The 11,731-nt window shown below is 32.9% G+C and overlaps 2 protein-coding genes across 4 annotated transcripts; both read right to left on the bottom strand.

Moving 5' to 3' along the window:
• Positions 1 to 348: 348 nt before the first annotated feature.
• On the bottom strand, positions 349 to 1,899 carry LOC109533627 (troponin C). Its single transcript, XM_019899000.2, has 6 exons — positions 1,799 to 1,899; positions 1,499 to 1,526; positions 1,179 to 1,322; positions 748 to 867; positions 549 to 680; positions 349 to 494 (listed from the first exon to the last, which is right to left on the bottom strand). Exons 1-6 carry the CDS (start codon positions 1,802 to 1,804, stop codon positions 460 to 462), a joined length of 465 nt encoding a protein of 154 aa, XP_019754559.1. The 5' UTR covers positions 1,805 to 1,899; the 3' UTR covers positions 349 to 459.
• Positions 1,900 to 2,236: 337 nt separating this feature from the next.
• LOC109533604 (troponin C) lies at positions 2,237 to 9,946 on the bottom strand. 3 transcript variants are annotated; one of them, XM_048667958.1, is made up of 9 exons: positions 9,776 to 9,886; positions 9,639 to 9,666; positions 9,391 to 9,506; positions 9,186 to 9,339; positions 8,999 to 9,130; positions 3,539 to 3,682; positions 3,354 to 3,473; positions 2,727 to 2,858; positions 2,237 to 2,426 (listed from the first exon to the last, which is right to left on the bottom strand). In XM_048667958.1, exons 1-9 carry the CDS (start codon positions 9,851 to 9,853, stop codon positions 2,392 to 2,394), a joined length of 939 nt encoding a protein of 312 aa, XP_048523915.1. In that variant the 5' UTR covers positions 9,854 to 9,886; the 3' UTR covers positions 2,237 to 2,391. The 3 variants fall into 3 exon arrangements, with proteins under 3 accessions (XP_048523915.1, XP_048523914.1, XP_019754518.1); XM_048667957.1 differs by lacking the exons at positions 8,999 to 9,130; positions 9,186 to 9,339; positions 9,391 to 9,506; positions 9,639 to 9,666; positions 9,776 to 9,886 and adding exons at positions 5,771 to 5,798; positions 5,858 to 5,964; XM_019898959.2 differs by lacking the exons at positions 2,237 to 2,426; positions 2,727 to 2,858; positions 3,354 to 3,473; positions 3,539 to 3,682 and adding an exon at positions 8,332 to 8,493 and having other exon boundaries at positions 9,776 to 9,946.
• Positions 9,947 to 11,731: the final 1,785 nt, after the last annotated feature.

Genomic DNA, 11,731 nt, shown 5'->3' with positions numbered 1-11,731 from the left:
TATGCATCATTTTCCTTGCGGGAATTATATGAGCAATACGGGAGGTAAATGCGTACAATATTATTAAAATTATTGCTTCATGTTGCATCTGAGTCATGCATGCGTGTGAAATTTACAAGAACATGTGATAATCGCACTATAAATAATTGTGTTGAATTTAGACAGGCTGCAAAAATTGGCAAATTTCGCAAATTGTTGAATAATGCTTCATTTACGGTTATAACGTATAAGCTTTAGTCACTCACATGCCCGTGACAAATGCACCTTCGAATTTTATTATGTCTCAAAAGTTAATAAATTCAACCAAGCTAAATAAAGAATATGTAGAAGTTAGTTTAGACACATAAAACGTGTTTATTCCAATTTTATTAAATCCCACAAAATTTGATCAAATGCTTCCTCAATTTTAAAGAGGTACTTGAACTGAATCCCAACCCCTTCAATGTTAATCTGTCTATCCTAATCATCACCCCCAGTCATGACTTCCATAAATTCTGCAACAAAATTTCCAACTGGAGAAGATTTGCAATCGATTCCAAACTTATTACCATCATAATCCACGGTGCCTGAACCATCAGTATCAATTTCAGTAATAATCATGTCCAATTCATCCGATGTTAACTTGTCATCCAACTCTTTCAAGATTTCTTTCAAGGTGCTCGTTGTGATATATCCGTTGCCTTGAATCAAGTTATTAAAGACCCTCATAATAAATCGAAAAAGTTTGAAATAAAGTTGATTCCTCACCTTCTTTGTCATATAATCTAAAGGCTTCTTTCAGTTCTTGTTGCATCGCTTCCGCGTCCTCTTCCACCATGAATCGTGACGCTAAAGTTACAAATTCGGCAAATTCCAACTCTCCGGAACCTAAAATATCAGATCCAACATGCATTCTTTATGTATTATAAAACATTTTATACGTAAAATGTTTTTTTGTTAAGCCGGAAAGTAATCAAGTTCAAATGGCCAAATGTTGCTATCTCATGCCAAGAGTAAGGACCTCAGGCTAAACATTTAAAAATATAATAAATAGTTGTTTGGAAACTAGGGCCTTTTTAACAGATGTAATTTCATGTTTGTTCATTTGATAAAAAAAACTGGCACATTTTCCCAAATTTTTGAGTGAAGTTGCGAAAGCAAAACGTTGCATGAAGATGCTTCTTAAAAATTGATATTACCATCTTCGTCCACTTCTGCAATGATTTCTGCCAACATTTTATCAGTTGTTTGTACTCCAAGCATACTTAAAATGGTGCCTATCATGACCACACCAATACTGCCCTTTTTCTCCACATCGAAGGTGTCGAAAGCATTTTTAAGCACTAAAAATTTAAGAACGGTCAAGCTTGTACATTACACAAAAATTGACCGAAATGGCATTTACTTTCATTATAGTGGTATATTATACACCACAGTTACATATTTCGATAAGAAAATATTAATAAGAGAAAGGTAGTCATAACAAGTTCAGGACAGGTGATCATCACAATTAACTTACATGCAATTTGTTCCTTGGAGAGTTCATCCTAAACCCAGAACAGAAGCACAATATTATGATTGTGGGGAATTAAAATGAGAAAAAACTTCAGTAAGCATATTAAGTAAAAAAATATTTATGCATGTAAATAGATAAACATTTTTCTTTTATAGAGTTTTAAATGCTAATTTTCCAATAATTAATGGAACATATTTAAATTTATGAAGTAAACATTCAATTTGCAAGATAATTTACATTTTAAATAAACTGCCTGAAATTTTGTTTCGTTTTACTTTTATTGAAATTTTCACGATTTCTTACCGACATGTTCGAAAGAGTTCGATAGCAAGAAAATGGACAATCGGGCAACTGTACCGAACTGAATTAATTAATAATGCCACTGGAGCTTTATAGAAATGGAATGAGCAAATTATGTGAGTATTTAAATCTGCTGCAAACTTAAAATAGCTGGCTAATAATCAGACGTTATAATTTTTTCTATAAGATTTATTGCAGTCGCTTTGTCTCTTGAAACAGGAACGGATTGGACTTTTATTTAACACAAAGCCCTTTTGCATTTTCTTTAATGACTGGATCTAAAAGTAAATAGTCCAGAATAAGTAACCCAAAAAAATTTAGGTAGATAGTAAATAATACAGAGCTTTATAATAACTGCTCTCAAACTATCCAAGACAACTAGAAACAGAAGGAAAAGTAGGAAATTTTAGCGGTTTTATGAAATGAGAAAATCAAAGACTGTTTTGTAATAAACTGATAGGTATTCATTTATTTACATAAAATAAACTCAGCTCCCATTTGCAATAGAAAAACTGTTCATCACTTTCATAAAAATGATTCCATTTAAATAATACTTTGGCCAGGTTGTTCCCCATTGTTGTTGGTGGTAGTTAAGTTTAGTCGTCGCCTCCAGTCATGACCTCCATAAATTCTACAAAAACGAAATTGAACAATTACACGAACAGCTCAATTTGAACAGTTGTTTTTATTTGTTTGGGTCCAAGTGATTTATATCGAATCTTAACCCAGATAATGGAAAGCTGACGGATTAAGAGCCACTTTAAATTGAAATGTTTCCTGCTTGCCAAGTGCACCTACCACAATTTCAGTATTTATGTGTTTTGATATGGCCGTGCCAAAATGGATTTTCCACAGGGAATTTTTCGTTTTATTCCTATGTTATGTGGCAATAGAAGCAGCTGAAAATTGCAACACATTTCATGTTACTCACCATCAAAATCCACGGTCCCTGAGCCATCAGTATCAATCTCAGCAATGATCATATCCAGTTCATCGTTGGTCAGCTTGTCATCCAATTCCTTTAGAATTTCTTTCAGAGTCTTTGTTGAGATGTAACCATTGCCTGAAATGTTCCGAAAACTTTTGATTATTTACCGCAAAATGCACTTTTTTCTAAGCAAATATACATGTGATTGACTCGAAATTTACATTGTTTTCGTTTAGTTGGTGGATTATTTACATTTTAATTTAATAGTATAACAAAAAGCTTCAGGTTCAAAGTAAGCTGAGCAGGATTTATTTGCATTAGCGTCAGTATCCATCAGCATGGGAAACGAAGCATTTTACTACCTACTGACCATTTGATGGTATTTGAACCAATGCCAAGCTGAACGCTTCATGTATAAAATGCATAAGTTTGCAAAAAACAAATAGAGAATTTTGCGCTCGACGCATGATGAAGTTAATTGCGGGCACTTAAGGTAAATTGTGTGATAAAACCCAGCAAAAAACAATAATAGATTTCTTAGAAACTGCCTCGATTCTTCCATTAGCTAATAACTGCACTTAAGCCGGAAAACCGATAACTTGAGCAATTTGCTTAATTCCACGAATTTACCTTCTTTATCGTACAAACGGAAAGCTTCTTTGAGCTCCTGTTGCATGGCTTCGGCATCTTCTTCAACCATGAATTTGGCAGCCAGAGTAACGAATTCTTCAAATTCCAGCTCACCAGATCCTGCAACAATTCAGTTTCTAACTTTTAATTGGCTGCTTCAAAAGTTACAAACAAAATTTTCGTACCGTCGGTATCCACTTCAGCAATAATTTCATTCAATATCTGCTCAGTTGTAGTAATACCCAACATGGCGAAGATTGTCCTAACCATTTGGGTACCGATGCTGCCCTTTTTTTCGACATCGAAAGTGTCGAATGCTTTCTTCAGAACTAGGAAAAAGATGATTATATTTGAAACAAATTGGTATAAATTCGATGTAAGGATTCTCATATATATGACCAACGATTCCACGAGTAAAAAACAGGTTTTCTTGCGTGCTTTGATAAAAGCCTGTGTTCTTGCTGCTAAACTTTAATATAAACAAAATATTATTTTCGCTTATATAAATTTCTTTACGATTAAGCTGTTAACTGTTGCCGTAAACTTTTTGAGTGTCGCTGAAGTTAGATGATAGCTGTGGCTATATAAACTTTAAAGAGTTATTGTGGAATCAGCGTCACATTTTGCTCATTATTCAGTCGAACTTAATCCTAGTCGATGACTTAAATTGCCTAGACCATAAGTTAAGTTGTTATTTAACTTAATGTTTATATCATTGTGTTTTGTTATTAATCTCCCACGGAATGTCATGTTGTGGTTGAAAATAATATTTCTGCTAAAAATACTATTTATTAATAGTGGAGATAATGTTTGAGACATGCACGATATCCATCAGATTGGGATTTGTGGATCATTGTAACGCCCACTGGGTTTCAGGAAGTGGAGCTTCTGCCAATATTTTTGAAACGTCCATTTAGGTTTTTAATTTTTTTTATAAACTCCAGATTAGATTATTCTAATGCCAATTTAGAGCTTTTACACGAATTCGCCGCAATAAAAAAAAGTATAAAAGCTATGAGCTTTTACATAGGTACTTTATGGCGTTCAAATTAGAGTAAAGAAGCTTCCACCGAAAAACTACTTTTCTTTAAGGCCATTAGAATTGGCAAATCTAGCTGGACTTTAACTGATTATATTTGTCTTCTATTTTAGTTTTATTAGTAGATGTTCAGCTACAAAGCAATTGCCTTAGAACTGCTGAAAATCAAGTGAAATGTAGGGCGAAGATCAAATTTTACTTTATGTTTTTTTCTTAAAGGTGTGATCCTTTGATGTGTTTGATGGGTATATGGAATTTGTAGACAAATCTGCCAAACATTATTAATTACCCATTAGTATATCAGCGAAGCTAAAAAATACGTTTTATATAATAAAACAAATGATCAAAATGCTTGTAGATATTTGAAAATAATGCAATTTTGGACTTAAATATTATCAATTAACTGAAGGCCTTAATCGTCAACTAATAAAAATCGATAGAGTTCTGAAATTGTTTTTATTATCTGATTTAAGTTATCTTATCTATCTTCTAAAAATGTTTTACTGCTCATTTCGGCCAAAAATATATAAAAGTTGATAGAAAATCAATTTCCGCAAATTTCGTTATTTCTATCCAACTGTATAGTTCCTTTTATAATGTAAATAATACAATGGAATAATTTAAAAATAACCTGCTTTACCCATTTAAGGTCGTTTTATTCCTCGGGCAGAGAGATTTTAGAGAGTATTGATTTTTCTGTTCCTGACTGAATGTCTGAACTTTACATTGTTTGGGTTGAAGCCATTTCTCACTTAATGCGAATGACGGCTCCAGACAGTGGATGTTAAGCAATTGATTGAAAAACCGTATTTAAAAAATACTTGAAGTGGAGATATTCACTTAAAATACATCGGCTCTGTTTACTCAGTTGTTGAATCTACTTCATTTCTTAAAATTTTTTGCAAATTGTCAAAGTTTTTGGTTCAGAAAATGGCACGTGAATAAAGAATATTTTCAGGATTAGAGCACAGACTTCAATATGAGCAGAGATTTAAGAAAATTTCGTCAAAATCTAAGTTTAATTGCCTCCAGTTTTGTCCTGAGGAATTACGATATGACGCTTTTTTAAGGGAGTAACCAAGCTAAAAAACACAAGCAATTAAAAACTGTACAAGCGAAAGAAGAAAATGAACGTTTCCATCTGTTCGTCTACTTTATTTGAAATCAATTTCAGGAGAAATTTTCTATCAACTTTTATGTCCTCCTTTTATGTATCAGTTGAGAAGTTTCAATTCCGTTGAAACTCTTACGACTGAATTAAAAGCTCTGAATAGATGACATCGAAATGCAATAAAATATTAATTTACATTACAAAACATTGTTGAAAAAGCTAGAAAAAACAACAAGAAAATTAAAAAAATTATTTTAGTGTACTTACGAGCAGTTTGTTCTTTATCCAATTCGTCCTGAAAAAAATGAGGAAACCGATTAAATTCGATCTACAGGGAAAATGTGCAAGACATACCGACATCCTGGCGATTACTGGCCGTTCGTTACCTTTTCCAAAACGTAACTGACATAAATTTGAAAATCTTGTTTTAAGATTACGTAGGAACTGTATAAATCTGAGGATTCTTAAAATAGAAGGCGGACAGTTACTTTCGAGTGAGTTTTTAATTTCCGTTAAACAGCTGTTAATTGTTTCCACAGGCGCGGATTTTGGTTTCCCAATTTCAAAATATAATTTATAATTTCCGCTTGCAAATATTCTATTTGAACAGGTACCTATTGCTACACTGTATTCATACAAAATCCTCCTGTTTTCAATAGTTCGTTAATTAAAAACTAATTTTCTGAATTTTTTCTCACGTATTATATGTTTTACACACTATATTTCCTTGCAGCTTAAAGTCGGTGATTTAACATTTCTCCTCTTTCCAAAAAATATAAATTTTCATCGAACAGCTATTATTCAGGGCTATTTCAATTGGGACGCATGTTAATTACTCCATCTTGTCAGCTTGCAAAATTAATGAGCCAGAATTTACTCCCCTGTAGCAACTTGGCTTGGCAAAAATGATTCTTAATTAACTTAAAGTCAACAAATCATTAAACCCGTTCGAATAATAAATCGTTATGAACGTTTCCATTCGATTGATCTAATCTCTGTAGGTATCTATTTGCCAATTTTGCAAATTCAATTTGCGCCATTACAAACTTTTTTTCAATGTGGGGTAATCAACTTTCGAATTATGAATTTTTAATTTTGGTTTAACTCCTAAATAATTTAGTCCCTTTAAAGAGAGAATGGGCGATAAAAGCTCGTTTGCTTAGCGCATAAGTTGCAGAGTTGAGCTGCGCTCTAACTAGTTTAAACATTTCTTGGGTAATGTGCATTTAAGCAAATAGTTCTTCTTTTTAAGGCCTTATCCAAAAAATTATTAGATTGGGAAACGCTTTCCTTGGCTCGGTGATTTTTGGTGTCCTTTTTTAAATCGTATTTTGTCGGCATCTTTCAAACCGTATTTTGCTTTAGAAAATAGAAGATTTGTTATAATTTCTTCTGGTACTTTGAGCAGCTAAAATTTGATTTCTAAGTGTTTAATTTCATTTCGCTGAAAAGCTATTGCCTTTGGTTGCCATTATAGAAATTTCATATGTTGGTTCAAGTATATATTATGCTTAAATCCAACTCGAGTCCAATCCTGTTCCCACCTATTAACAATGTGAACAATTTACCAGATATCAAACAGAGCCAGCGTTCACGTAGGCTCGCCCCGGAAAATTTTATACCCGCTTTCGTAGCTGGATCTGTGCCAGAAATACATTCGACTGGATTAAAGCCGTTCAGAATCAAATTAAATTTTAAACCACTGTAAAGTCTGCTCGATAATGTGGTGTAAACGTTTCTGCTTTGTATTTTCGTCCTGGATCGGATACCAAACGCCAGTTTTTTCCTGGCCTGGCACGGTTACTGTTGAGTGTCTGTATACATAAACAAAACAGCCGAGAGCTTTGTAAATTGTGTATATTTCGCTACTTTTATGCAAATTATGTTACAGAAAATTCTGAATTTTAAAAAAGTTGTTATATGACTGTCACAATATTTGCGCTATATTTTAAATACGTCAGTTATTCATTCAAATCGTGCTTTTTTATACAGTTTTAATTATTTTAAATAAATTGAATTATATGAAAATTCTTCTAGTATTATGATTCGGAATATATTCTCCGATATTTTACAATATTTTGAAGCCTTAACCAAGCCGAAAATCATGCTCAATTAGATTTATTTTCATGAGTGGTTCAACTCAGTTTCAAAGTGTTAAAAGCTCCTTAAAATGTGCACGATTTGCATCAGAGAGAGAAGAGATTAGAATATAACAAGAACAAGCCACAAACACTAAATTCTAGTGACACTTATTAACAATAACTAAAATATAAACGCAAATAAATTATTGTGAGATCAGTATATAAATAAGCAAAAAAGTAAACATCTACTCAGCTTTTAATTGTAGTTTTATTTTAATCATTTAGTTACGACTTGAAGCCATGCCTATATACTTTCATCATCAAGTCGCTTTCAAAAAGCTCATTAATCATCATTTTGTCACAATAATTTAATTGAGGCCCATCTCATTGCCTGTGTAGTTAGAATCATTTAAACTGAAGATATCTGTAAATCTCAAACTCATACTGTAAGCTGAGATTTTTTATATTATTCCCACCATATCTTTATGAAAAACTAGATATGGATCTGATTTGGGATATACGGAAAACATTTCCTTATGCGTACTTTTTATTGTTTTACTGCGAATTCTAGTAAATGACTGCTTTTGATAAAATCACTCAAAAAACAGCTTGAAAAATATATCTCAATTTATCCAAAAATGTCTTGTGCATTTCATGAAAAACTTTACAAATAAGAGAAAATTGAGTTCCAGCTATTTATCAAAACTCCCAAAAGATCTTCTGTTCTCTGAATGAACTCTAGATTTCTGTTCATAAACAACTTTATTAAATAAACAGTATCTACAACCTTATAAACATAAAAAAATCCTAACAAACGTGCGAAAAGTATATAATCAAATCCTGAAGCCCATTTGATTTGTTGTAAATGCGACTGCCTTCAATGTTAACCAATCATAACTGCCTTGAATTCTGAAACAGAATTAATGGAGAAAAATCTGAAACTTGACAAAAAATATAATTGCCATGATACACAGCTTTAACAGGTAAAGTAAATAGTAATGAATTACATATTAGTAACTAATTGCTCGTTATTTATTGATACCTACATGCAGCAGCCAGTGGTGAATTTATTATTCGAAAACCCGATAACAACTGAGATATGAATTTATTTAGATCACACGTATAAATCATGCCCCGAACTTGAACATATCAAAGTAAAGGCGCAATTTTTCAAAACCACGGTTTTTTCCTTGGTGCTAATTTTTCTTTGCAAATGTATTTATTTCTGGAACATTGTATACCGAAAGCTAAAGGTTTTTCTTAAAAAAATAAACGGAAAAACGTATGTGTTTTGTCATTGTTAATGTTATTTTTAATTTCGGGCTGTTGAGTAACTTGATACGTATCATAGCCATTTTCCCATGTAATTCGAGTTATTGAGATGTGATTATTTCATGCCAAATAACCCACGTACCTTCCCAGTCAACCGTTCCCGATCCATCAATATCAATTTCGTCAATCATGCTGTCCAGATCATCGTCAGTCAATTTTTCGTCAAGCTCTTGCAATATTTCGCGCAAAACTTCAATGGTAATAAATCCATTGCCTGTGTATTAATATGCTATTGAGGCTTGAAGTTTAGCAAGTAATTGTGATAATACCTTCTCGGTCATACATTCTGAATGCTCCCTTCAGCTCGGTTTGAATTGCGTCGGTATCTTCTTCTTCTTCGATTAGAAATCGGGCTGCTAAATTGGCAAATTCTTCAAAACTCACTTCTCCGTTTCCGTCTTCATCAATTTCTTCAATCACGTCCTATAATATAGAAACATTAGATTAACTGTTGAGGTTTCAGAATTGGCTTACTTCAAGTTCACTTGAATCGAGCTGCGTTCCAAGCATGTCCATAATAGTTCCGATCATTTCCACCGAAATGAAGCCTTTTTTGTCCACGTCAAATGCGTCGAAAGTGGACTTTAACACTAAACGATTTAATTAGCAGTGAAAGAAGAGTGGATTTGTCTGAATTTTGTTTGATATAAATATTACTTTTATTGTATGTTTTTGTGATTCAAGCTAAGTTTGAAAACTTATCACACCTAAATTGCACTCACTTAATAACTGCTCTTTATCCAGATCATCCTAGAAAAAAGAACTATTGTTATTTTTGTTCTCGTGCAATTAAGGTCAAAGTAAGGCAAATTCAATTGAGTATAAAAGAACATGAAACCCAGAATAATTCAAAACTTACCATATTTACAATGCCACATTCATCCACACTTTCTACGAAAGACATCACTTTTTGTAGAGAAAGCTTTCTAGTACTCATGTTTATTCTGACGCACTGCTGGAGGGGATCCGTATGGAAAGTACAACATAAAGCCGCTCAACTTCTTGGTTTTATTTACTATGATGGCATCCGAACATTGCCAATTATTTATTTGTGGATCCGAAGTGTTCTTTCGTGCCATTCTTGACCTTCGCGTACAGGCACGTATCAGTACGAACTGAGAAACGATTTGCAAAAACGATTGATTTGGCTATCATTAAATGAAGACAAAGCCTTTCCCCAAAATTTCTATTTTAAAATAAAACTTTTTAAATAAAAAGTCCATGAAATTAGCAAAATCCTCAGCCGCATGAAAACGCAGCGGTGTCTACAGTTTGTACACAACACTTCAGTAAGGCTTAGGTGTGTGATCTGCTCTTAATCAAAGTTGAGGTAACAAATTCAAATAGTGATTTCTACCGATCTTCGTTCCAGATCATATGGGGAACATCGGATAAATGTTTCCATCAAAATCAGCAGGTTTTATACGTTTATGAACAAAACTGCGGACCAGGAATCCACGATGTTTAGACCCTAATTCGTATAAAAACGTTACAATAAAAACACATTAAAAATTGATGTTGACGCGAATAGGAAAAGCGTGATTTTGTAACAGTAACTTAATATATTCYCATTTAAATAGAATTKAATTTARACTCAGCATTGCTWTGCTTCGTTGAAATTTGGCTCAGTTTATTAACCCAATAAMTGCTTGGATTAAGGAAGTAAGCSRAATTTTGACGAAATTGTATATATTTTAATTAATAAACCAATTTACCGGAGGATTTTCATGTTTATTGAGCCTGTCGGCGTAGAGTACTGATCACTTCTAGTTAAATCTATTGGTAAATTCAATGTTCAACGCCACAAACAGAAAACTTTGGCTCCTTTGTTTTATATTTAAGTAATTGAATTCCACGCTCTAACTTACCAAGTCGTAAATATTGTTAAAGCTCTCGCTGTCTATTAGAAAGCTGGTGAGAAGCTCGTCCCTTAATCCTCTCTGAAATTATTGAGTCAAACCCAAGAAATTCTCAGTAATTTGGGAACAGACGTAATTAGAAGTATTAATATTAACTTCAATTTTCACATTTTGCTTYAGGGCATCGATAGTTTTTCGTGTTTASTAATCGATTGTCAATTGACTGGAAAATTTTATGTTCAACATTTCTCTGAGTGCATACATCAATATAAAGCTGTGAAAACCATTTTCCATTCCAGCAAAATTGCTCCCAAAGTATGTTTTACCATCTAGAGAGCAAACCAGAACTGAATGCCTTGATGAATGGTTCATTCTTTGACGAAGATTTCATATGATGCCAAAGCAGAACTAAAATGGTTCTGAATGTGCAAAACCTTTTAAAGCAGCGTGGGTTTCGCTAGTAATCATTTCATTAACTCGGTTTTTGAATAAACGATACAGATTCTCAATGGCAGTATTCTGCAACTTTCGATTAAAGATCAATGTTTTTTCTGCAAAAATAGTGCGTACTAGCAGAATCATGCTTGGACGATGTACTTACTATTATTTTCAGTTTTGTCTTCTTTTGTCACTCTGTTACGCTTTTTGCAATGAGAATGTTGTTATTCGAGAAAATTCTTTGATTTTAGAAATTCTAAACACTTTTCCGTTTAGGTTTCTCAGTTCCAATGATATTTTAGCGACCAAATTAATTATTTGTTTGCTGCCACCCTATAGAAATGCATTTTCAATGACAACATCGATTGCGTTTACAAAATWAAGTGTTGACAAGTTCATTGGCAAGAAATTAAATCTTTTTGTKATGCTTCAAAGAATTTCTTACCTAATTAACAGGGTGCTGACAGACATAAGAGCTCTACCTATATATAGAGAATTAATCGAGCATGTTTWGGTTT

This window comes from Dendroctonus ponderosae, unplaced genomic scaffold (genome assembly GCF_020466585.1).
Source record: "Dendroctonus ponderosae isolate FM_Combo_2020 unplaced genomic scaffold, Dpon_F_20191213v2 Dpon_F_20191213_62, whole genome shotgun sequence".
Lineage (NCBI taxonomy): Eukaryota > Metazoa > Arthropoda > Insecta > Coleoptera > Curculionidae > Dendroctonus > Dendroctonus ponderosae.
The sequence above is the reverse complement of the archived record's forward strand: the minus strand, read 5'-3'. Positions and strand labels throughout refer to the sequence as shown.

Coding starts and splice junctions, on each gene's coding strand:
- LOC109533627 (XM_019899000.2), bottom strand. Junction 868..1,178: donor TGCAGAAGTGGACGAAGATG/GTAATATCAATT, acceptor CTGATATTTTAG/GTTCCGGAGAGTTGGAATTT. Junction 681..747: donor TAGATTATATGACAAAGAAG/GTGAGGAATCAA, acceptor ACTTGATTCAAG/GCAACGGATATATCACAACG.
- LOC109533604 (XM_048667958.1), bottom strand. CDS start 9,853: ATGAGTACTAGAAAGCTTTCTCTACAAAAAGTGATGTCTTTCGTAGAA. Junction 9,667..9,775: donor AATGTGGCATTGTAAATATG/GTAAGTTTTGAA, acceptor TCTTTTTTCTAG/GATGATCTGGATAAAGAGCA. Junction 3,683..8,998: donor GGGAACGGTTGACTGGGAAG/GTACGTGGGTTA, acceptor TCTTTTTCCTAG/TTCTGAAGAAAGCATTCGAC.